The 21,210-nt window shown below is 39.3% G+C and overlaps 2 protein-coding genes across 3 annotated transcripts; both read left to right on the top strand.

The window, feature by feature from the left end:
- Positions 1-2,141: 2,141 nt before the first annotated feature.
- On the top strand, positions 2,142-6,138 carry cnr2 (cannabinoid receptor 2). 2 transcript variants are annotated; one of them, XM_076890138.1, is made up of 3 exons: positions 2,142-2,328; positions 3,851-3,933; positions 4,076-6,138. In XM_076890138.1, exons 1-3 carry the CDS (start codon positions 2,180-2,182, stop codon positions 5,161-5,163), a joined length of 1,320 nt encoding a protein of 439 aa, XP_076746253.1. In that variant the 5' UTR covers positions 2,142-2,179; the 3' UTR covers positions 5,164-6,138. The 2 variants fall into 2 exon arrangements, with proteins under 2 accessions (XP_076746253.1, XP_004551072.2); XM_004551015.5 differs by having other exon boundaries at positions 2,144-2,328; positions 3,880-3,933.
- A 1,673-nt stretch (positions 6,139-7,811) lies between these two features.
- Positions 7,812-20,808, top strand: akirin1 (akirin 1). The gene is made up of 5 exons (XM_012919119.4): positions 7,812-8,208; positions 17,218-17,364; positions 18,849-18,977; positions 20,093-20,164; positions 20,259-20,808. The coding sequence occupies exons 1-5, from the start codon at positions 8,004-8,006 to the stop codon at positions 20,267-20,269; spliced, it is 564 nt and encodes a 187-aa protein (XP_012774573.1). The 5' UTR covers positions 7,812-8,003; the 3' UTR covers positions 20,270-20,808.
- Positions 20,809-21,210: the final 402 nt, after the last annotated feature.

Below are 21,210 nucleotides of genomic sequence, written 5' to 3'. Positions count from 1 at the left end.
TGTTGTACGGGTTTTGATGAATGCTCAATCATCCAGGTAAGGAAATCCCAAAAGTAGCATTTTTAATGTAGAGGCCTTCGGTAAATGGTCTTTGATCATGAGAACTTGCATATTAATGATCAAGGAACTGACCTCATAGCCCATTGTTCATTAAGTTTCAGTCATTGTGCAGATGCATTGTTTATAAAGTTGGGGGAACTTGGAGTGAGCTAAGACTGAAAAAGTTACTTAAATGAGTGATGAAACGTTTCTACCACTGAAAACACTACGCCCAGATGAACATAATCAACTTTTATTTCCTAACAGATTTGTCGCAGTCTGGCGAGGGCAGACTGTATGAATTGACAAGAAGGACCCAAAATGCAGACTCCAAGGAACAGGGAACAAAACTTGAATGTTAACAAAAAGCGAGCCGTTTAATGAGGCTGGTAAAAGGTACAAACAAAAAGCAAGGCAAACTGAAGCAAAATTAACACAAATCTAAACTGGGAAATCTAAACAAACACCTGGTGTAAAGAACATGGCGTGAACAACAGACGACCTGACAAAGAATGACCAGAACACACCGACTAAATACACACAGGAGGATAATGAGGGAAATGGAAACACATGGGGAAACAGCTGACACACATGAACATAAGGACATCACAAGAGGAGAGCAAAACTAAAAACATTGAACATAGGAACATCGGACCTCTGCAAAATAAAACAGGAAACATAATGAGACGCAGACATGACAAACCTGCACTTGACAACGTAAGACACAGACATGAAACACATGAAGGGCAAGGGAGACTTAACAGGGGTTGGAAGACACAAGGGGAATCTAATAACAAATGAAATAGAAAAACTAATGAGCTTAACCATATACTATAAACATCAAAATAAACTAAAACTCAAAACACTGGGTCATAAGACCCAGGATCGTGACAAGATTATTTGTGAGTGCAGAATACACGTTTCATGTCTATCCACATTTAACTGTTCCGTGTTCTTGCACCATATTTGTCATAATATGTGTGCCAGCCAAATGCAGGATGCCAACTTTTACATCTAAAAATCTTTATACGGGTTTGTCGCAATACTGTAGTAACCATCTGTTTTCTTCCACTTATCCAATTCCTGGCTCATGTTGGGGGGGGAGTCTACCCCAGCTCTCATAGGGCAAAAGGCGAGGTACATCCTGGGCAAGTCAGCAGTCTACTGCAGGACAAACAAGAAAACCAAGGAATTAAAGCCATCTTTTTATTATCTACAATTCCTTTACTTCTATAAACTGCAACAAGGTGTTCTTCTAATCCTTCAAGCAATGTTTTATGAGTATAGAATTAATGAGTGAAGCAGGGGTAGGCAACTCCAGGCCTCGAGTGCCGGTGTCCTGCAGGTTTTAGATCCCACCCTAGGTCAACACACCTGAATCAAATGATTAGTTCATTACCAGGTCTCTGGAGAACTTCAAGAAATGCTGAGGCGTCATTTAGCCCTTTAAATCAGCTGTGATGGATCATGGACACATCTAAAACCTCCAGGACACCGGCACTCGAGGCCTGGAGTTGCCTACCCCTGGAGTAAAGCATTAACTAAGTGATCCTGCAGGGACAGGGTATACGCACATATTTCTGTTATGATAGATGCTGTTTTGTCAGATGAATATGAGTAGAAGATAATAACAAAAAGAGGTGGAAAACAATTGCTATTTAAATAGAAATAATCTAATTGAAAGAGGGCTTCACATTGACTAGGACAGTTCAATCTTGACCTTAGGTAGTTCGTTAGAAATAACAAAAGTTCTCTTATTGAGATATTTAGGCACCATAAGAAGCTGTTGGCACTTGCAAAATATGCTGCAAAACCCAATGTGATTATGGCCCACTTCCTCTTTTTTTATGATCGTGCTTTTTACACTTAACATTTGATATCTGACACTCAATAATCTTATTGGCTTTTCGCCACAGTCCAACCTCATGAAGCATACTGAAATATATGAGAGACTTCAAAATTCAAAAGGGTTGATCTTTGAATGATCTACTGGTAATCTCTATTTCTGTTTAAGAAAATATTACGGAAAAAAACAAACAGAAGAAAATTGGAATTTGTGACAGAGAGTGGATAATTGATCAAAAAGTGGGCTTGGTTTTTGTTTTATCTCAGATGTCGTCTAAGCAGCTCCCGCCCCCTCATGTCATCACAGCTATACCCTCCTTGTCTTCTCCCTTCACATGCACACCAGTACTCACGTCTGCTGGTTTGCGTGTCATGCAGCTTCAGCTCTGCGGCTAAGAGGCAGGAAATCAGATATTTCAGTAGTTTGCCAAGAAAGAAGAGAAGGTGAGCTCTTATAACTTTATTTAACACAGTTAAAAATTTTCTCTTACATATGAGATTTAGCAATTTGGTTTAAGTGGCATTTTGCAAGTGTGAAATTGTTAGAAAAAAATATGCTTTCTGCAATATTTCTAATCTAATGTGTAGAGAGTTGACCTGCTGTTTCTGACTTATTTTAATAAAGTCTCTGTTTCCTGCAATACATAAAAGAAGAGTGACTTCAAATAGTAGTTTTATTCTTTTTTTATTCCAATTCTGCCCAAAGGGTTCATGATCTTTTGTAACAATGTGTCAAGGCGCAAAAGTGACTCAAGGGGTTATTGCCACACGACGCTGCGCATGTCACCACAATGTTCATAAAATGTCTCTCAATAAGGATCTTTCTCAATACGTGCTTCCTTTGGCCTCATACATATGCAATTTTTATAGTCTTCACATGGCCGTGTCACAGATACAGTGGAAACAGTATAGCGTGGTATAATTGGAACAATACCACACCTAATCATATTTATATAATTTCTGAGTGTTTATCAGCTGCTCTAGAAATATATTGCTTCAGGAATATTTTGATTAAACCCTCTGTATTTCATCAGTCATGCTGTTCCCCGCCAAAAAAAAAAAAAAAAGAACAAAGAAATCCTCAATCTTAAGCCACTTTGTGCAAACATTTAAAGGCAGTTCTTTTCATTTATAACAGCATAATTTACTTCAATGTAATGTTTTTGCCTCAGCTTTCCACAAACCCTTTAATCTATTGATTGCATACAGGCGACGCACTTCACTGGAGATCATTTAATTCAACTGTGACCTTCACCCGCTGATAAAACGACTAAATACAGTCTCCTCTGATTCCACAAGAGGGCACCAACATGGAGCTCCTGTACAGTGACGGCGCAACAGCAGTCTGGAAATATTTCAAAAAAAGCCAGCTAACAAAAACTACATAATTTTATAATGCAGAGTATCCACCCTAGGGGATAAACATTTATGTGATGTGCATAGATGTTCCTGACATGAATGGGAAAGCTAAATGTTTTAGAGATATAGTAGCTGAAATTTCACTATAACACTGAACATATCATGATGAAAAATTGGCTTATTTTTTAACATAACAGGCACAAGGATAGATCTCTGTGTATTTTTAAACTCAATTCAGCCTTCAGTAAAAATCAAAGTGTTTTATGGCTTGCTTGAAACCATGTTCTACCAGGCGACTATCTCTCCCGTAACATCATCAGCTGAAACTGTGATGATCGTGTGTTTGTTTTGGCCTCTAAATGACTTTCTGTCTTGACTCAGAGACGTTTATGTTCCCTTTAAGCTCCAGCTTCAATGTTGACAACAAGATAAAAAAGTAATCCCGTTTTCTGCTTTGTTTGTTTCACCACGGGAAGTTACCTGTCCCGTCCAACCTAATGTGACATACGTCAAAGTGACGGAATCTTAACACATAAAGATGTGAATGAAAGATCAGATTCTGTAGAGACATCTGTGCTTCATAAATAACTTGTAACATTTGTTACAGCTTTTTTGTACTTCATTTCCTAATTATAGTAGCTGGAATGACGGACGGGGAGAAAGCTACTTCTGTAGAGCATGGACACACAGGTAATATCTCATCAACAATAGCTATGCAGCTTTCCATTAATGGTAAAATTCAGTTCTGTGTTATATAAAAAAAGGACATCTGTATGTACAGTTGACTGGTCAGCTAAGACTTGTCACGGTACTGATTGTGTTTTTCTCCTAGTTAACAAGTCCTGTGTGAATCTGACGTGCTACATGGTCCTGAGTGACGAAGAGAGGAAAGCCATCGGCACCATCTGTTTCCTGGCAGGCCCTGTCACACTACTGGAAAATGTTCTTGTGCTTGGGGTGATTGCTAGCACAGCCACCTTGCGAAAGCGGCCATCCTATCTGTTTATTGGCAGCCTTGCTCTGGCTGATGTCTTTGCCAGTTGTTTCTTCACCATAAGTTTCTTACACTTTCACCTCTTTCATCTCAAAGATGGCCCAGGCGCCTACCTCTTCAAGCTAGGCGGTGTCACCATGGCCTTCTCTGGTTCAGTGGGAAGTTTACTGCTGACTGCTCTGGACCGCTACATCTGCATCTACCACTCCTCGACTTACAAGGTGTTGCTGACACGGCGCAGAGCCCTGCTGAGCCTTCTGATTCTCTGGAGTACAATCATCTTCCTCTCCTTCTTACCTCTAATGGGCTGGAGGTGTTCCACAGGCCTTACTCCACCTTGCTCAAACTTGTTTCCATACATCAATAAGCACTATCAAGCCTTCTGGACCAGCTTCGTCCTTGTGATTCTGGTTCTGATTTTGGGGGCTTATGCTCTCATCCTGTGGAAGGCCCACCGCCATGAGTGCTCAATGACCAGCTTCCAGGGAGCAGCAGGAAAAGCTCAATCTCGCATGAGGATGGATATCCGGTTGGCTCGCACCTTTGGCCTGATTCTGCTCATACTGGTGGGCTGTTGGGTTCCTGTGCTTTCTTTCATGCTAGTAGATGTCTCAGTGATCCTGACCCGAGACCAACAGCGAGCCTTTGCTTTCTGCAGCACCCTCTGTCTGGTCAACTCTTCAGTCAACCCACTGCTGTATGCCCTGCGCTTTCGAGAACTAAGAATTGCTCTTTTGCGGATGCTGCAAAAGCTGTGTTGCAAGGGAAGGTGTAAAAAACTCACAGAAGACTCAAGCCATGGACTACCCTCTGCAGAAGACAACTGTACTGCTTTATCTGACGATGAGATGCCCAAGGCCAGAACCACCAGACCTGACTCCATTTCAGAAATGGTCTACAGTCACCAGCTGACCATGAGAAAGTGAAGGAAGCTGAACGTTAAAATAAAAGAGAAGCAATACAGTTCGTGAAACACTTGTTTTCACGACAGCTGTTAGCTAGTGATCAACACCATCACTGTAGATCAGGATAAAATCTGTCTATACAAGGAAATGTCACTTACTGCTTTTTTTTTTTATTGTAATTGCGAATAAGCTTGTAAATAAGTAAACAACGCATGATAACAGTACTTGTCAAAACAAAACACAAACCCTGGGAATTACAATGTGACCATTACACATTACTTTAATTATAAGAGATTATAAAGTATGTTGTTGACCATTAATCCGTAATGTTATTACCAGTTAATATGCTTAAAATAGAAAATGATAGTTACACAGAGGACACACGGAGCTTTTTTCAGCATTTTGCAATAACTGCACCCAAAAGATTTAAATGGAAATAAATACCTCTGCACTCAATCAGACTAAGTAAATTGTTTTGTACAAATGTATGCTACTATGTGTTACTAATATTTAAGCACATATAGAGGTCATTTACCTTTGACCTCCATGTTTCCCCTCTCACTACTTTAGCATTCCATGAAATCCTGGTTCTGTGAACTGAACTGCTGACTTTTGGGTTTGCCATTTGTTGCTAGCATGATTCTTTATTTTTCAGTGTATGACCCAGAGAACGCAGGAACAGAGGAAGCAGTGGGTCGCCAATCTGCACATGAATGCCAGGACCCCACAGAATTTCACACAATGCTCACTGCACAAATCCAAGCAGTGTGTAGAGGTGAATGGAGCAGATGTTAGGAAGAGAACGAGCACAGACACTAGAACAGTCTTTGCGATAGTAAAAGCTGGCAGCTGCAGTAGAGCGCACACTGATATGCAGTTACACTCACAGTGACACACAGCGTAACAGAGGTAGATAATCAGAGCTGATGCTTGTTGATTTAGACTTTAGAACACCTATTTCATCCATTGTGTGAACTTATTAAAAATAACACTTGGTCTCGACTCTTTGTATCTTTTTTTAAAGCAAATTACACAAGTACATTTCTTTAATCTGATAAAGTGGGCCCATCTCTGTATCTGTCTTTAAGATGACTAAAGGGACGCTCTCTACCACAGAAGACAATCTGTGAAATTAGCTAGCAGTAAAGCACATGACTGCATTGGAGAAGAAATAGCAGCAGGTGGTGAACGGAACGAGTATGTGGCTTAATTTTTCTCACTACAGCAGCAAAAAGTAGGGCTACACAATTACTGTAAAAATTATAATCTCGGTTACTTCAGGAAGTATTAGGATTGATTATTTCGTGTCATAATCTGACTTCTGAAACGCTGAGAAAAAAAATTGCCTGTTATTCTTCGCCTAACTGAAACCAAAGCGTTTATAAAGAGCCGAATCGGTTTTACAATTCTTGGTAATCAAAGTCTGCCTTCCTTTGATGTTACCTCAAGCTGAAGTAAACCTACCCCCAACTCTAAGGGAGTGAGTTGTAGAGAAGCATGAAAACACACAGCTGTAAAGGAAAGACAAAATGAGAACTGCAAAAAAGAATGCAAAAACAAAATGGTTATTTCTTGGTCATTTTCTTTTACATAATATAAGATGAGCTTTATTGTCACTCCAAGCAAAACTGGAACTGTTGGGAGCCATCGATTTAATCAAATTAAAATTTTAATCATTAGCAAAAATTTAATGTAAAGGATGATCATATGTATACATTCATTTTAAACTAGTCTAAAGTTATAGCCTTGCAATATATAAACAAATAAAGTTATTTTATAAAGATTTGGTGGAAAGTGTTATACAATCAGGTGGTATTTATAAAATTCTTATATTGTTGAGGAAAATGCAATACAATGATTGGAAACTTGACAATAAACAAATGAAGAATACAACAGTGGAGGAAATTAATACATTTTTAAAGATTTACGTCATCATCATCTGCCTCCATCTCACCCTTTACTACATCCATGAACTTTCTCTGTGGTCTTCCTCTTTTTGTTAGTGCCATCATCTCCAAACCACATATCATAGCAGGCCTCAGTATTATCTTGTAAACCTTTTAAACCTTTTCTTTCAGTCTTGCCAAAGTTACTAATGCAATCATGGATAGGTTACTTATTGCCGAGTCTGTGCTTGGTCACTGATGTGTTTTAAGAGATCAGATAGCAAACTATCTCTGTGCGCAAATGTTTGAATGCAAGACATAGCAGATTAAATTTAGATAGATAGTGTGTGTGACAATAAAGCTCAGTTGTAGAGAATTTATGCTCTAAACTGTTACTTAACCTAATTATTAAACCTATTTAAACCTAACCTAAATATTAAATCTAAATTTTTCCATATGTCGGTAAAAAATTTGGGGTCCGTTTTTAAAATACCTAATTTACCTGAACTCTACGGCGAGACGTCTCGTGAACCTTGAATTTAAGTTCAAGGGAACGGCATCAACATCAACAACAGGGTAAGACAGCCGGAAAACGCAGCCTAGAAGCGCCGTATTAAAAAAGTGAAAACGACAAATTAATCTAGTTAGAATTAATCAAGACATTACAAAAGCAATTCTGGATAAGAATTACATTTCAAATCTGCGAAAAAACACAGAAAGATTCGTTGTAAATATTTGAAGACCCCCCTATTTCCGGTAATGGTAGGCTCTGGCTTTGTGACGTTTTAAAAATTCAGCAGGCAGGGTCGGCAGTTGCTTTACTACTGAGAGAAGAAAATCCGTTGTTGTGGAGCGGAAGAAAGGCGAAGAAGAAAACCGAGGAACGTTAAACGTACACACGCACGAGCGTTTAAAGCCCAGCGTTTGCGGGTCGTTTTTCTTCCTGCTTATTATTTTCCGTTTTGTTTAGCTATAATGGCTTGTGGAGCTACGTTAAAGCGGTCGATGGAGTTTGAGGCCCTCCTCAGTCCCCAGTCTCCCAAGCGGAGAAGGTGCAATCCACTACCGGGGACTTCTAGCACTCCGTCCCCTCAAAGATGCAGCCTCCGTCCCGCGGTCGACAGCCCGGCGCATTCGATGTCTCCTCCGGCTACTGGCGGCGAACACAGGCTCACTCCAGGTATGGATTTAGACCAAATTTGACGGCTTTTTCTCCCTTTCAGGGTGGGTGTCATGGGGGAGGGGGTTTGGGTGGAGTGGAATGGAATGGATAGCTAGCTACTTGAATGGGGGTTGGAGGCTAAATGTTAGCTTACCTCAGCTAACGTCAGGAAAAGGGAATGTCGTCGCTGATTTACCAGAACAGATCTCGTTACCAATCATAATGAATCAGTATAGGCACCGAAAAGTAGAAGCGACTCTGTAAGTATGGGGCTTGTGGCGTCACTGCAGCTCTCCGTTTTCGTCCTATTCTTTGCTGAGCTGGCTTACATTGGCTAAATTTGTTTTGTCCGTGAAAAAAAAAATTAGATCCAGAGTTGTTCGCTTGGCTAATTCAAACAGTCTATGGCGATAGGGGAAGTTGAATAAACATGACGCCCTTTTACAAGCTTTGCTCAGACAATCTTCAGCCGTGTTACCACGTTCAATTATTTAATATATTTCATTAAACTTTAATTCGTTTAACTAAAACTGGACTGAAAGGACTCAACAGATCTTTCTTCTTTAACCCCTGCTCGTTGGCTCTCCTGCAGACAAATGGCATCACAGCAGCAGCCACATCATTGCAGACTATTAATTAGGAGGTGCCTGGGTAATGTTCCTTAGTTTCAATGCCAGAGTGCCACAATTGTGTTGTATTGAGGTGGGGGTTACCATTATGCACCACAACCATTTCTTTTCCTCCTCAGGCATGGAGGAAGGCATTGTTCATTTCCTTTATGCCTGTACTTCACTCTCCCATTGATTTGAAAATGCAGCTCCATCCACTGTGAGTCTTGGATGGGTGTGTGGGGTGCACAAATAGGCCCAGACTAATTGCTTGTGTATATCCACTGCATCAAGTAGCCTTAATGTATGTGCCAGTCAGTGATATTTGGCAGGATGGCAGCATGAGGCCTAATCAATCGGTTAATTCTGCCAAAAAAAAAGATTGCAAGATTAATTTAGCTCTCTAACTTGCAGAAAACCACACAATTATAAACCCCTAGATTTTTTGGATTTAAACACAAATGTGACTCAGGAGGCAGATAAAGTGTTCTTTTTTGCCTATCATTTGGCAAATACTGAACCCCAAAAACTGCTCCTGATATGTAGAAATTCAAGGCTTTTACTCCTTATTGAACAGTTTGGAACTCACTAGAAAGGTTTTAGCTATAAAACACAAAAGTAAAATTACCAGAACTGAGAAAATCAAATTCACCAGGTCACTGTTGTTGGCCCAGTTGTCTCCTCCATGAAGTAGTTTTAATAAAAAAAGGCTTAATTATTATTTTTACTTGAGTTATTAAGCAGCTGGAACACGATTTGACTTGATCATTATAGCTATTATTGCTGTTTCTTGCTGGGATTGTGTTACTTGACCTAACTACTGAGTGGGTGTGCATGTCTGTTTTCATTTTCTTTTCCTCCTTGGAACAGCAACATGGATGATGTTAAAACCGAGTGATATTCGAAAAAAGAAATATGCTATTAGTCAGGGTTGTATTCATCAGAACATTAAACCAACGCGACTCCCAGTTTGCACAGTATGCCTGCTGGGCTGCACGTTTGTCTAGTATTGTTTGAACACAACTCTTTGGAATTTAGCTTTCAGTTTTAATTTAAACACCCCAGGATTATGTCTCAGTCTGACCTAATAGAAAGTTTTGGAAACAAGTGAGCAAATACCTACATTTGCTTCCTGATTGGCTTAATATGTATGACTGATAAGAGCTAAAGCTTAATATAGAACTTCTACTTGTGTCTGCCTTTGGGTACTTTTCCTCCATTTGCTATCAGTTCCTCTTGGGTAGATACTGTAATATACTGAAATAATAATACTGAAAATAATACTGAAATACTGAAAATATGTTAAGTTTATTTTGTGACCCAGAAAGATTAATAAGAGTAATTTTAAAACTTAGTAGTGGCCGCCATTGCCGGAAACTGGAGTTTGGCTGGGCCGCGCTATGATTTCTGGGATATGGTGGGCCACGAAGGACACACCCAACCCATCCTTCAAATTCGAGGAAAAGGACGACGCATTTGTCGGCTGCATTTGGAGGAGTCTACGAATTTGGACAGCCTAATCGGTCTACAAATGCGTCCTCAGGAGGATGCAGTCCTTGGTTTTGGACACAGCTATAGAAAACCATCTGGGTGATAATTTGTGATAATTATATGTATAGCAAAAATGTACTCAACATTTTACTACTTGCAGGCAGCAGCGCTTATTAGTGCAACAATAATGCAAGGTGTTTTCTATAATTCTTCTTCAATGAACTGCTGTCATCTGTCACAAATTGCTAAATTCAAAGTGTGAATGGGCTGATCATCTTGTTGCGTGTGCTATGGAACATAAATTCATGGTGCACAGCAACTTGGGATTCAATTGACTTGTGTGGAAAGGTAGGACAAGTTTAAAAATGATCAAATAAGAACTAATCTCATTGTGCAGTAAGGTTAAATGCACACATTTGAGCTTCTGTTGAAAAGATTCAAGATGGAGTTTCAGCTAGCTTTCATGCTCCCGGTTTCTCATAAAAACGCAACAAAATGTTAACACTTTGGGGGACTCATGCAAAGGGACATAAATGAGGTACCATGAATTTACTTTCAGTAACACTTCCTCATGGTCAGTTCGAGCAAAGAAAACAGTTTTTTGGGTTGTTTGTTTTTTTTAATGCCCTACATCAGTACTTTGTGTGGGTTACATTAGTTTATACTGAAATTGTATGTAAAATGTTGATCTAAACCTCATTGAGGTTTGGTTAGGACGCAATCTCTGACAAAGGGGTCTCTGTTGTTGCTGTTGTCTGGACTGTAAGGAAAAAATGTGCTTCATTGTACACATTATTGTATGATGAGGCTGGGGGCAGTGCATGATATTTGTCAGAGATAAGGCGAAGCTGCCCTGTTCCTCATAGATACAGGTGTTTATGGTGGTTGGCTTGCTGTGAAATGTTTGATCTCTGTAAATATTAGCAGAAACTAGCCAAAGAATCAGGAGTGTTTTTCGTTTTGAGGGAAGACGGGGCAGTTAAAAACAGTCTTTTTCTTCTTCTGCTGATTTGTTTATTTTGTTTTGTAATTACAGCGTGGCTGTGTTGTAAAAGAATTAGAGTTCAGGAGCTTGGAGTAATGAAGATTTTCCTGCTTTAGAGACACAAAGTCCAGATACCTGATACTAAGCTCATCTTCCCTGAAAGAGGCCTCCCATGGGAGCAGCTCTGCAAGGCTGCCTTTCTGATGTGGTGTGCTAAGCGAAAGCAGCTTTGTATTTAACGAAAGGTCAACTGTCATCCCTCCCACCCAACTCTACCCGCACATGTTTTCCAGCTAGTCAGGTTCTCTCGTGTGCAGACGAGAAGGCAAGAAAACAGGATTGGACGTTGCCAGTGGATCTTTAAGCAATTTCATTTCATACTGTAGATAGGACACCTCTTCTCCTCTGCCAGTCTGGGCTTGTACTTCTGTGAAATTCCCGAAGATGACAAATGAGCGGAGTGTTTTCTTGAGAGGCGTTACTTAAAAGGATAAACTGTGTGGCACTGTTAATTTATAGGTTGGGCAGAAAGCTTCCCAGGTCATAGTTCAAGTGATAACCATAAAAAAGAACATTTAGCATACTATTAGACAATATATCAGGGTCTTTCCTGGCTCAGAATGGGTCTTCGGGTATGACTATGCACCAAAACACAGTCTGAATGTAGTTAAGGCGCCATTGTGTTTCTGTGCAGGAGTAAACTCTGTACTGGTGTTAAATGAAGCCTATTTATCAGAGTGTCTGTACTGACCTAAATGCATAGACATAAAAGGGCTAGTATTGGTAGGAAAAAGTACCAATATGGTGATTTTATTCAATTACATTGATACACTGCTACCAAAACATGTAGGCGCTTTAAACAGATCCCCACACCATTTTCACTTACCAGAGTCACTATATCAAAACAACTTGTAGTGCAGACTATAAGAGCAAATATTAAATATTAAGAGAGAATAAATAGAGAATTTTTGCCTTTTTTTTTTTTTGTTCTTCTTTACTTGTTTTAATGTATTATAGGTTATTTTTATGCATTGTATAGACAATAAAAAAAACCACATTATCTTGGTAGTGTATTGTTTTCATTTTAACATGCTGTAGTTATATGTCGTTAAGACTTTTCACAAAGTCTGAAGTAAAGAAAATATCAAAGTTCTGGGAATATCCAAAAGCCTGATTTGTAGTACTGCACTGAGTACCCGCTGTAGTTGGGGTTGTTGTTGTTGTTTGCATACTGTGAATTGGCGTGTCTGCCGTCACTAGGCAGCCAAGCTGTTGATGTTGGACTTGGAGCTACTAAATTTTGAACAGCACCTATGTTTTCTGAATTGCAGGGAGAAGGGGCCAACTCCATACTAGTGTTTTCAGAGCTACAAACACAAGGAAATGCATTTGTTTTTACTGGCAGAGCACTAGCCAACTATTGGCATGATGAGTGAGATAGAAGCAATGAGAGTGTATTGCATGTAACTAGTTTCTACTTAGCTAAACTCTGCCAACCAATCTCACATTGTGTTTTCTACATTATATGTGACACAAAGTGCAGCAACTTTTAAAACATGATTAACAAGAAAAATAAAGGTTTTGGATAGCTTCAAAAATACATACAAAATACTGCTTTTGTTTTTTAACTTTACTAATTAGTGTTTTGAATGCTTTGGGTGTTGTTTTATATTAGTTGAGTAGTCTGATGTTAGAAAGTCTGATCTCTATGTTAAATGACTAGTTAATTAGTCATCAGAAACCTCCCTACCAGTAAAGCCTTGGTAATACTCTCTTATGGACATGGTTACCTGGAGACCTGATGACCGAATAGTCATTCTTGTTAGACTTCTTTGAAGTCCACCACCTGGGGGACATGGATGTCAGTGGAGTCACAAAAAACAAACAGGCATACAGACATCTGCACAGACCCTCGTGCTTACTGTGCGATAATATTTACGTGGTTCTGACCTGAGCAGATGCTGGTGAACTCGTGGACGTGGAGAGTATAATCTTACATCACAACCTACTTCCCAACATTCGAGATATTTGAAACCTACCTCCCCTACCGCCCTTTACGGGTGGAGGGTAAAATGAAGTGAGTCAGCTTTGTTTTCTCTCCACCATGTCCATGTCTAGCCGATCTTCTGCATATTCACTGCTTAGCCCTTCAGCTTCTCTACAGTGTTGCTCTGGCTTCCGGAAGTCTCTGTGATTGATTGCTTGGTCTAGTTGTGGCAGGGTCATTGTTGCCAAGCAACCCTGTTGAGGCACTGGCAGTTGGCAAAGCTTTAAGTGACATACAGCAGGAGAGGGGTTTCACTTGTCATTTAGATGAAAAGACCAGTGATCAGTGGATACTGTATGCATACAAAGCATGCACTCAGAGGATTGTGTTCTCACTGATACTCTTAATTGATGATATTAAATGGCTAAGGTTTTTGGAGTGACTGTGGTTGAGTGGATCATTGGCTAATTGGAAGGTTGGTGGTTCAATCCCTGGCTGTTTCAGTCTGCTTGCCAGAGTATCCTTGGGCAAGGTACTAAACCCCAAGTTCAGTCTTCATATATGTTCAGTCAATGTGAATGTTAGAAAGTACTTGGATATAAAAAGTAGCACTCATATGACTGTCTGTATGAATAGGTGAATGAGTTGTGTTGTATAAAGAGCTTTGAGTGCTGAAGTAGACTAGAAAAGTGCTATATAAGAACCAGTCCATTTGAACTCTTCAACACATTTGACTTTAAGCGTCTGGCCTTGTCTTCTCACACATATTCATGCAGGCTTTGTTTGATCAAATGTCAGTTTGAGTTCCCTTTACAAGTGGAAGGTTTCCCCTAGTAAACTGGTTCGTGGAGATCTGTAGATCTACCAAGTGGCACTTGGTAGAACTCATAGTAAAGGCTAAAAAAATAATTTCAGCTATTCTTTTGGCTTCCAAGAATTAAGTTTGCCATGATAAAAATTATTAATTCTGTTTTTTCCTTTCAGCACATCCTTTACTTTTGGGCCTCCATAAAACCCTGCCAGGTTGTTGAATGTTTAGTTCATTTCACACTTTATTTTTCAGCAACTAATATAACTTGATGTTTGATTTGTCTTCAGGACAGCTTCAGCATTTTGCCGTTTCTGCAGTTTGTTGTCAAACTTCTTCAACTTCAGTGGTTTTTAAATGGCATCAAAACAGTGATCTGCTTAAACATTGTCCCACATCCCTTTTCTCTTCATACAGCTGATACGAAGCTGCAGAGCCTCTGTTGCCTGTAAGATGACATTGTTCTGTTTGCAGTGACGATGTTTTATTAGTCGCTAAACAAAAAAGTGCCTTCTAGATTGGTCTGATGGTGTTTATGCTCAGAGGGTTTAGAGGCGCGACTACATCCAACAGGAGGATGCATCTCGGAGGACAACAGTTCACCGCACAACCGTATAGAACGCAGTAAATCCTCTGGGTCTCCTCAGGTCTAAACAAGCATATTGATGAGTGGGTTGAAGTGAAAGAATGGCTTCTTACTCTATCCCCAGCCAAAATAAACAAGGCACTTTTCCTCATATAGAGATGCAGAGTGTGTCGAGACTTTATCTTATTCGACTTACAGAAAACTTTACTCTCTCTATATTCTGTTATCAGCTCAGTTTCAGGCCCCTGTGTAGATCTCACCCCACCCCGCCACTTGTTATGTGAGCATGCAGGCCATGATATTAGCTGTTTTTAACACTGGACAGCAGATTAACATAGACTTCATTCTGAGGAAAGGTGCTAGTCGATAAGTTCTTAGATACTGTACAGGAACAAAATTTACTTGTTGTGACACAACTTAAGGAAGAGATGGACATCCATGAATTAGTAGAGTGTGACACTTTTTTACCTTTCATGTCAAGGTGAACTTGAGGTATTGTGTTTGGGATTATTTTGTCCAACTAACAACCTGAAAGTGTCAGATGGTAAACCTTAAAAAGCAGCACATTTTTCTTACTTGCATTAATATACTGGTGCCAAGTAGAGCAGGGCGATATGACCAAAAATATTTATCACGATATACATTTAAAAATTTGCGATAACGATATAACTGACAATATAATTGACACCAGACAAAATACTTTACAACTCCACAACTTTATTAGTGCAAAAAAAACCCATCAATGTATTTTCACTTAAACAAGCAGCTGTTTTTTATGTGCATTAAAGTTATATAAAAATGTAACAGTGCAAATTCCTCGCTGACAGTTTAACCAAAAGGCATTTCAGTGGAAACTGGCCGACACATCCTCAGCATAACCATGTATAATATGCACAAAACTTAAAAAGAGGTTATACACACACAATACGGTAATATTATGTTTAAGCGCAGTACGTATCACTCCGCCTACGATAGCCGTAATGCTCCGACAATCCATCAAGCGGTGCTCAGCAAAGTCGTACTGAAACATTTGACAGATTTTCGAGCGCCGTGCACATAAAATCGTTTCCAGGTCAGTAAACACAACCAGAGTTCATACATAAGGCACACGGGATTATAAGGGGCTCTGTCGACTTTCAGAAAAATCAAAGGATTGATTTTAAGTGCGCCGTATTTTCCAAACAATACGGTAATACCGGCCCGCTAGCATGCGCTACCAAAAATAGTGCTTTGTTGTGTATCTGACGGACGAAAGCTAAACCAGTTCCACACCAGTGAAGCTGCAGCATTTTTACAAACCAGTTTTGGTTCATCCGTTTCATTTTACGAAGCTTACTGGAAAAACGACTTAAACTTGTTGGTTAAATCTTTGACTTTAGTTAAAAAGAAAAAGGCTGCTTTTTTTGTTTCCTTTATGGGAGATTTTGATTTAGTGAGTTAATAACCTGTTAAATTATGTGACCCCATCTTTATATTTTATTTTCACTATGTATGAAAGTTGCTAATATGTAAGAAATATCTGTTCTCTGAATCTGTAATATATGGTGCATTTTGTTTGTATGTTTATATTACTAATAAAAAAATAAAATAAAAAAAGTTTCATTTTATGATCCGCTTTCGCTCTTCTCATTCTGCGTCGCCGCAATGTGCGTATGTAAACAAAGGCACTGCGCATGCGCTTTTTACCCATATTCTATCGCGATATTTCATTTTCCTATCGTTGCCCAAAATTACACTGGTATTACCGTGAACGGTATGATATAGCCCAGCCCTAGTGCCAAGTAATATTTTTTGATAAGACTGACTTATAGATGCACAGTATATAGCTGGCCTGTTACTGTACTTATGTTTCTCTTAGGCTAAAAATGCATGACTCATGCAGCTTGTACAACAATACTAATCACTTTGTACTGCATTTTCACAAAAACTGCTAAACAGACTATAGAAGGACAATGGTTGGGTACCTTGGTAAAGAAGTGATTTCTGTTGCTGTTTAGGTCTGAGCATTTGCACTAGTTGTAACTTGGCTTCACACACTGCTATTATGGAAACTGTATGAAAGAGAAGTGAAAATGATAGTCATAAGATTTAAAAACCAAAAAAGACCTTGTTTGGCTGTGTATGTGTTACAGCTGTGTTAGTCATGTTATTAATGTCAATCTAGTGCACATCTGTTCCTTCTGTCAATATTTTAGCCTATATTGGCTAACAGAGAACACATGGAAAGTGTTTGTTTTTGTTTTTTTCTCCTGGGTTTTTTTCTTTTGTTTTTTCTTTGTTTTTTTGCTGGATTATATTAACTTTGCTTTGTGGTTGATCTTGAATTTAACAACAGAACAGATTAATGAAAATAAGCAGGGGTTTTTCCTGGAACAAATCTATGTGCGAAAAACAAAAGTTGGCTTATTCTGCTATTTAAATGTGGACATTTAAAGTTTGCATCAAATACTTCTAGATAATTTACACTGACCATCATTTCTACGATCAAATGTCTCAGTGTTGGGAGCATGTGTGAGTAAGTTTTTAATCCTGTTTTTCTTGTTTCCTGTTTGCCCCCCGCAGAGCAAATCTTCCAGAACCTCCGTCAGGAGTACAGCAGGATCCAGAGGCGGCGGCAACTGGAAGGGGCCTTCAACCAGACTGAGGCCTGTAGCTCCAGTGATGCCCCCAGCCCCAGCTCCTCTCTCAATGCTCCCAGCTCCCCACCAGGTAGGAGACTTAATAAACTTGGTTTTCTGCACCATGCATTTTTTTCCTTTTTTTCCCCCTTTCTGTTAAGCATAAAGACAAATAAATAAATAAATAAAACACACAACTGCACAACACACTCACTGCACAATTTCAAGAAAGGCAGATAAACTGTTTCGAAGTGTTGATGAGAGATGTTGACTTCTGCGTGGGGCTGGGTGACTTGCTCTGTGCTCCTGTTGTTGCATAGAAACACGCCAATTTGAAAGCATACAGGAGTCAGGGCATGAGCTTCTTTACATGTAGCCATACATGCCAAGATACCTCAGTGTTGCAAGTGTTTGTTATATGTGGATGTTTTATAGAGGGGAAGATGGACTTAATTAATATCATTGTCAATAATATACTTTATCATTGGTGAAATAAGATAGCTTGCCAGTTTAGACAGTTTCTATCAGCGCCACGTTGATCATTGTTGATCGCCATCATCATCACCCTTTGACATAATTTTACTTCTGTCCCAAATCTAACCTGCTGCTGGTGAGTCACTCTTATCCACTAGATACGATAAAAGTTTGGGTGAACACAGAGAATACATGCATCATGGGCATATTATCCAAGTGCTGTTGACTGTAACGTATGTGTTTCAGTTGGAAAAATTTTTTTAGATTAACATTAGATTATTTAAATACATACATAATTTAAAGAGACCTGTCATGTTATTACATGGTCAGGAGGAAAAAGACCCTTGTGACTTTGCACTATACAAATACAATAAAATAGAATTAAATCTGAAGCTCATAGATCAGATTCACTAAAAGAGTTGACTTTTTCCCCTCCTCGTCTGCTTTGTGCAGCTTGATGTGGCTTCCATAAAAAAAAATTGGCCCACTGCTATTTTATGTGATGCAATGCATCAGATGTGATGGAATTACAGGCATTGTTTCAAGTTGTTCCATTCAGCAGTGGTTACATTATCAGTTTGGTGCATAAAGTAAAAAAAAAAAAAAAAAAAAAAAAATCCCAGTGACTGTGTGTAATCCAAGCCTCAGGGCTTTGGGTCTGTGTGCTGTGTGACTCTATGCAGGACGACCTCGTAGATCACAATGACTGCACTGTTACTAACCTGGCCTCTTTCTGTCTGCGAGGCCACTGTTTTAACCTTCATCCCCACTCTGCCATCCTCCACTGTGACTTACAAACATTTTAGTCTATCTGGCTCATAGCAGACCTCAAAGACCACTTTGTAATGAATCACCGAGCTAAAGCCGGCTCCAGTTTGAGCCTGGCAGAGACGCTGGGGAGACTCAGAAAGAGGCAGCATTAGTTTTGCATGACCCTCCTGGTCTTTCTGAGGTGAGAGAGGACACAGAGCTGTAATTCTGCAGCCAGCTGAGCAGCTATTAGCTTAGAGAGGATGTTTCTGCCCATGACTGGGTATTGCACCATAGATGTGATTCTGCCTTATTTATAGCTGATCTGATTTGTTTTGCTTTTTTCCTCAGGTGCCTCAAGGAAGGACCAGCCTTCGTTTACGCTGAGGCAGGTGAGCTACCTGTGTGAGCGCCTGCTCAAAGACCACGAGGAGAAGATCCGGGAGGAGTACGAACAGATCCTTAATACAAAACTTGCAGGTAAAAAAAATCCTCCTTAATAATAAAATTGAAACAACTCTAATATGAACAGTGCCCTTTATATTCCGGGGATGATGTACAGTCAGTGTGACAAGCATTCGTCTTTAGTATTTCTCAGATTTTCACGACTAAGCGTTTACAGTGTGTAGCTTCCTGGGAGTTTAAATGTGCTATTAAATCCCAAGATGAATATTTTATAACAGCTGGAGGGAACAAAGACATAAAGAGGATATAAAATGTCTTTTGGCAACAAAAGCAAATCTGCATTCATTTGAGTATGTCTGCTTTAAAACGGTTAATTTAATAAAAAAGTGCGCTCTCTGTTTTGACTCAGGCCTGAGTGTTTGGAGGGTTTATAAACTTCCAAATTCCAGCTTGGGCTTGTTGTATACAGGAAGTGAGACGATCTGCTACATATCACACATTATGTTTATTAAAAGCAGTGTTGACTGTTGCACACAAAAGTACGTTACTTCTTTTCTTCCTGTAAACGAAAACTTGTTAAGCTTGTCTTTACTTTTGCATTGCTCTGTGACATGGCCCCAGGTGCATTATCACATAGTGTGCAGCCCCTCACACTAACACAAATGCCTGTGCTAATGAGAACACACAGGGTCTTTGCTCTATCGAGGCCGAAAGCCACACAGAACAGTGTTGCAGGGGTCAGCAAACACTCTGCTTTAACGTCACTCTGGGTTCTTGGTTGCTACGTTTGTACTGGCTTGCTGTCAGTTCTAGGAAAGTGGCAATGTCATTGTTAGCAGCTATTTGTGGTCTGAGTCAAACCGTTTGTACTTTACTGATATTTTTGTCCTTCCATTGAGTATAACTCAAAGTAATGGTTATCTGCGCTGCTCTAAAGTTGACTTTTCCTCCTCCACATAACTACAGGGAGCCGATTGTAGCAGAGGTACACTGATTAAAACTGTGTCGGTGAGGTTTAGTAGTTCTACTGATGCTTTATTATGGACAGTTTTTATTAAAAGACCTGGAAATGTGATTGTGAATCAGTTTTCAGGTACTTAGCTTAATGAAAATGAAGACTCGTTCCTCCACCCATTTGATGTTTGCAGAATGTGGCACACACCCTCACCTCCATCCTCTTCTCTTTTCAGAACAATATGAATCTTTTGTAAAATTCACACAAGACCAGATAATGCGAAGATACGGAGCTCGACCTGCTAGTTGTGAGTACTGTTATCTTTATTTACTTTGTTTTTAAGTCTGTTCTCAGTTAAAAAGGACTGCCTCTCTTAAAATAACAACTATTTTGTATTTCAGATGTGTCCTGAGCTCACATCCGTGTGATCCCGGCTTCCTCTAATAAGATGGCTGCTCTTCTACTGCCTCCTTCCAGTTGATTTACATTTTATTTCCCTAACACCGCCCCCTCGTCCCTTCTCAAACTGTTTGGGTGCCATGATTTATCCACTTTTTAATCCAGAAGTTGGTTTCTTACTTCAAAATTATTGCTGCTGGCCAAACTTAGAAAAGTCTGAGAGAAAATCTGTATGAAGCCCGCTATCTTTTGTTTGTTTTGTTGTTTGTTTGTTTTTTTTCTTTCCCCTTCTCTTTTATTTTTTTAAAAATATGCTTTTCTGGACTTCCTCACTAAAGCAGATGTTTGTTGAATCTCTTGCCAGCGCTGTAGAAAAAGCTTATTGGCTTGTGACCGTTCTGTATAACCTTCCAGCAGCTGTATCTACTGGCTCCTGCTTCTCACCTTGTCCCACTTTACTGTCCCCCCTTTCCCAACCTCCCTCCTCACAAAACTTACCCAAAATGTGGATTTTTCTCCCTTTTGAAAAAAATAAAAGTTCTGTGACTAAAACATGTTGTCTGGGTGTTTCTTTAAAGCTCCATATTTATATTAATGTGCACATTAAGCCACAACATCTCATCATAAGGTCAGTAATAGTTGCTCTTTTGTGACATGTTGACCATAAAATATGCTATTTTTTTTTTTTTTTTTTGTATCATCTCAAATGTATTTCTTTGCACACCTAAATGACTGAACTTTGAGTAAAATTATGTTGAACATCATTTTAACCTAAAACAGGTTATTGGAAATTATCATCCTGAAGAATACTGCTGGGGTTTTTTTTTGTTTTTTAATCTACGGTTTGGCTTGTCTTCCAAAAACAAAACAAGGGTTATAATTAAATGTAGATAAACGACTAAATTTGAATTTTATTGCTTTTGCTTTTGAATTTTCTGACATTTTGTACAGAAA

The sequence above is a fragment of the Maylandia zebra genome, linkage group LG11, assembly GCF_041146795.1.
Source record: "Maylandia zebra isolate NMK-2024a linkage group LG11, Mzebra_GT3a, whole genome shotgun sequence".
Taxonomy (NCBI): domain Eukaryota; kingdom Metazoa; phylum Chordata; class Actinopteri; order Cichliformes; family Cichlidae; genus Maylandia; species Maylandia zebra.
Note: the sequence above shows the minus strand (reverse complement) of the source record. Positions and strands in the feature narration are given on the sequence as shown.

Excerpts from the sequence above, each read along its gene's own strand:
- cnr2 (XM_076890138.1), top strand. The coding sequence starts at position 2,180 with ATGTCATCACAGCTATACCCTCCTTGTCTTCTCCCTTCACATGCACAC. Across the intron at positions 2,329-3,850 it reads TTGCCAAGAAAGAAGAGAAG|CTTTTTTGTACTTCATTTCC; the intron begins GTGAGCTCTTAT and ends CATTTGTTACAG. Across the intron at positions 3,934-4,075 it reads TGTAGAGCATGGACACACAG|TTAACAAGTCCTGTGTGAAT; the intron begins GTAATATCTCAT and ends TTTTTCTCCTAG.
- akirin1 (XM_012919119.4), top strand. The coding sequence starts at position 8,004 with ATGGCTTGTGGAGCTACGTTAAAGCGGTCGATGGAGTTTGAGGCCCTC. Across the intron at positions 8,209-17,217 it reads CGAACACAGGCTCACTCCAG|AGCAAATCTTCCAGAACCTC; the intron begins GTATGGATTTAG and ends TGCCCCCCGCAG. Across the intron at positions 18,978-20,092 it reads CCTTAATACAAAACTTGCAG|AACAATATGAATCTTTTGTA; the intron begins GTAAAAAAAATC and ends TTCTCTTTTCAG.